The 4,295-nt window shown below is 45.8% G+C and overlaps 1 protein-coding gene across 1 annotated transcript; it reads right to left on the minus strand.

Annotated features, from left to right (window-relative positions):
* Nucleotides 1–630: 630 nt before the first annotated feature.
* LOC125008228 (homeobox protein MSX-2-like) lies at nt 631–3,815 on the minus strand. The gene is made up of 2 exons (XM_047585375.1): nt 1,889–3,815; nt 631–1,405 (listed from the first exon to the last, which is right to left on the minus strand). Exons 1-2 carry the CDS (start codon nt 2,190–2,192, stop codon nt 957–959), a joined length of 753 nt encoding a protein of 250 aa, XP_047441331.1. The 5' UTR covers nt 2,193–3,815; the 3' UTR covers nt 631–956.
* Nucleotides 3,816–4,295: the final 480 nt, after the last annotated feature.

The raw sequence follows: 4,295 nt of genomic DNA on the forward strand, positions 1-4,295 counted from the left end.
AGCAGTACGTGCAGCGGCGAGCACGGCTGTCCCCTTGTGTTCGGGATGGAACTAAACCATTTATGATCAGGAGCTAAAATCCATCACGCTGTAAAGGTCAGTGCAGACATTTAGATACGCAACAGCAGAAAACAAGAACACAAATAATAAAATTAATGTTCCAGTGTTGTGTATGCTTGTATAGGGCAGAGCTATCATTAGTTATGAGTAACGCTAATGTGTGTGGTTCAGATGGGGAGGGGTAGTCCTGGAAAGAAAGAAGAAAAGTAGAACTTTTCCGGGGGGAAAACATGGCACGGAGACTGGGGCGAGAACTAGATGGGGACACGCTGGATGTGGAGTAAACAAAAGAAACTGGATAACAGAAGCAGATGGGCTCCCAGACTCAATTGAAGAACTGAGATTGACTTCAGAAACACCCATTTAAAGTTGTGGCTGTAACTTTTTCGTATTGTGCGCATGGCCCGAACAACTAAAGGGAGCAAAAGAGAAAATGACCTATAGACTTCAATTTAATATCAAACATATAAAACATTAACATTTATGAAAGAAAATATGCATCATAAAATAATCTAAAGGCTATAACAAATAAATATGTGTGTGTTTGGAAAGACTTTAATGGAAGAATGCACTTGGGTCGTGCTTTTTCTCTGATAATTATCAGATTTCTCTCCATATCCAGGGCTGACGAGTGAAAAATATGTACAAAAAGAGCAGAAACAAAACAACAACAACGGTTACAATGAAGCTTTCAGACAGTAAAGGAGACTCAAAGTGTTGTTTCCTCGTCCCTCCATGAAATGGACCATTCAGAAGATTCTTCTTGTGACTCAAGAGAAAATCCACTTTGCAGACAAGTTTTTTTCCCACGTGGCGCATCATTTAATGATACACTCTTGTCATTCCTTGTTAAAAACACTCTCTGTCTCCGTAGTCCTGCAGTGATGCTTCCTCCCTCAGGAGAGGTGGAACAGGCTGTAGCCGAGCCGTGAGGCGTACATGGCCAGATGTGCGGGAGGGAAAGTGGGGCCGCGGCCATATGAGGTGCCCAGTCCGTAGAGTGCCGACGAACCGGCCTGCAGGTTAACACTGAGGGGAAAGCCTAAAGACGAGAAGCCCGGATAGAACGCAGCCTTGGACCCCACGCCCGCCGTCATTTTGAGTTTCTCCACCTCGGCCTCCTGGAGCCTCTTGGCTTTGGCTCGTCGATTCTGGAACCAGATCTTGACCTGCGTCTCGGACAGCGACAGGGAGGAGGAGAACTCGGCCCGCTCGGCGATGGACAGGTACTGCTTCTGGCGAAATTTCCTCTCGAGGGCCAGGAGCTGCATCGTGGTGAAGGGAGTGCGTGGCTTGCGGTTGGTTTTGTGCTTCCTCAGGGAGCAGACTGCTGGACTGAGCTGCCCTAGAAGACAGGAGGAAGACACAAGACATAACCGTGAGACTTTAGAATAAAAACTGGCAGATAAATACGAGCTAGAACTTTCTAACTATTCAAGCAAAATAAAAAAATAATGACAAAATTTATAACTAATTGACTAAGCCTCTTCTGCAGTTTGTGTCAACATAAACCAGCTACCTTTGGACAGTTGATAAACAGCTCAAGCTCTAAGGAAGAGTGTAGCCATTATTTCAGACTTATTTACTCATGCACTTGAATTAATGGCTAATTTTCTAATAATTATGATAATTATAATAATAATAAATAACATTTTTAAATTGGTTATTGGCTCATTACGGAAATGAAGTCAGAGCAGCACTAAACAAATCAAAGGGGAGACAATAATAATAATAATGAATATTCAAGCCTTCATTTTTCCAGAGATGTAAAATAATTACACGAATCACTAATTTACATTAAAACTACTACTACGAATGATTTACTCACCGGGTGGTGTGGAGATATTAATGGAGCCTGATGTCCAAGACGGACTTTCCTCCGGTTCCGACGACTCTGATTTAACGGATGCTACGCGCTGATTAAACTCGTCGGGCTTGCGCGCCTCATCCTCATCCAGGTCGTCATTCCCATTCGGTCTTTCGGTCGCTGCCAGCGGGCCTCTGTCCGACATCAGCGCCTCCACGCTGAAGGGCAGACAGGAGGACACCTGTGCCGCGCGCTTCCTCGCTCGCGATCGTTGCACATCTTCGTCCGCGGAAAACTCATCTCTCGAGTCTCCAGAGGCCGACATGCTTCCTTTTTGGACCGCGATCAATATTTAATTTCAATCCAGAAGCCACATACCTTACGTTGTTTGTTTTTTTTTTTTATGTGTCACGGAGCGCAAACACGCGGCGTGCGGGTCGGAGCAACTCTCCCGAAGTTGTCACAAAGTTGGGAAAAAAAACTTTGGCAGACGCGGACCTTGAGCCAAACGATGCGTCCTGATCCCGGGGTCCTGGGAAGACTTGTGATTGGACGGTGTGTTTGGGGCAGTCTACCACACCCCTAAGCACAGCTACACATGAGCCTCATTTACCAGTAATTACCAAGGAGAAGATTGTTCCTTGAAAATAGCTCACAGTGTTTTATCATAATTACTGACAGCGTTTTTTTTTTTTTTTTTTACTGCGAGCTGACAGTGAGAACACAGAAGCTGCTTGATACCTCGAATTAATACATAAGAATCTTGGACTGAAACCTGGCTACAAATACATGTAAATCAATCCCCCGTGTGCTAAACTCTACCCCAGCCATTAGGCTGTGTCTCCCGAGCATCAGCAGCAGCTGGATAGAGCGGATCGGGGTGGGATCTATCTTAAAAGTCGGATTTTCTGCTGCACAAAAGCTGACAGAGCTGCTAAGTCAAGCCCCAACTTGCAGGCCCCAACACAGCTATTGTAGGAGTGATCGCAATGGTAATCAATATTAATCATGGTGCTCTTACAGCAACTACGCACTTAACTGCGACAGTCAGTTTAGAGATGGATTATGGTTTTGGGCAGGCTTTAAAATGACTGTCATTACATTGTTATTATTAACACCTTGTAATTAGGTCTGTGGAATCCGGTTCTTTTAAGGAGGATTTAACGGTAATGATGGAAAATTGCTACCTTCCTGAGGTGTGTGGCGCCCGCTGCGATTAGTCCCAGTCTCCGCTCTGTCGGAGGAGACAGCGGCGTCTCGTGCCCGTTTGAAGCTCATACCTGTGGGGCTCCAGAGTATTAGGAAACATCACGAGAAGTGCAGCTGCAGCTCTCGCCCTTCTAAAAGACATGCCTCCATGGAGCCACTGCAGGGATAAGGCAACGCGGCGCTCCGAGGAACCAGCACACTGATGTTAAAAGCAGCATAAAGAGATGAAGAGAGCAACGTCTAGGGCCATTCTGCTTGAGATATGGTGTTCATCCATCCGAGAACAGACATGCAAAGAAGTTGATGCATGATTAATGTGCCTATGGCTTGATGTGTGCTGTAGTTTGCTTTACACTGCTGCGTGCCTCCTTGCCTTCTGCATCTCACTCGCAGACACTGCGTCCACACATACAGAGGCAACCTGTCCAGAGGCTCCCGGATCAGTCCTCAGACAGAACGAGTGGTTCTCTGTAATCACCGGGATTACAGCAGCATCAGGGCCTCGACTCCCCAGCAACCTCCAGTCATTAGTGTCGTACGAAACAGAGTGCTCTCACGGCATGAGCTCGCTCTCCTCTAATAAACACATGCAAATCAAATAAGGCACTCCCGTGGCACATCGACGTGGCCCTCTCCCCGCAGGTTTATGGAGTGCACAGACACGAGGGTGATTGAGATTCAAACACAAATGAAGAGTTTAAGGGATCAAAGCTCACTGGGAACGCTTTGCTAACAACTACATTTCAGTACAAAACCTAGAGTAGGGTGCACCGTGATGTAAACATGATGCCACAGTGTTGGATATTATGTCCTTGAAAATAAGTCACATTCAGACTTCTACTCACATATAAATCTTAAGTCAGCATCTAGCATGGCCCTAGTTTTTGCAGCGTGTCGCGCATCGTTGCCAATAGAGCAACAACCTGTCTCAGGATGATGAGTGCATTGGTGATATATTATTCCACGAAAGAGCACGCAGACAGACTTTGTCTTATCTGAATCTTTCCAACAGACTAATATTTTCACAGCAGCATGATTATCCAGGATGAATAAACTGTGAACTGGTCAGCATGATTGAGCAGAGGCCTGCTCAGTGTGACAGGTTTGTAGTTTGTAGTAATACGTCTGTAAAGGCGACAGATTCCTGCCACCTACTGGCGTGAAGACTTATTTCCTTTCACGCAGGGGCGTAAACAGTACTACGAGTCTTTATTCACGT

The sequence above is a fragment of the Mugil cephalus genome, chromosome 5, assembly GCF_022458985.1.
Source record: "Mugil cephalus isolate CIBA_MC_2020 chromosome 5, CIBA_Mcephalus_1.1, whole genome shotgun sequence".
NCBI lineage: Eukaryota > Metazoa > Chordata > Actinopteri > Mugiliformes > Mugilidae > Mugil > Mugil cephalus.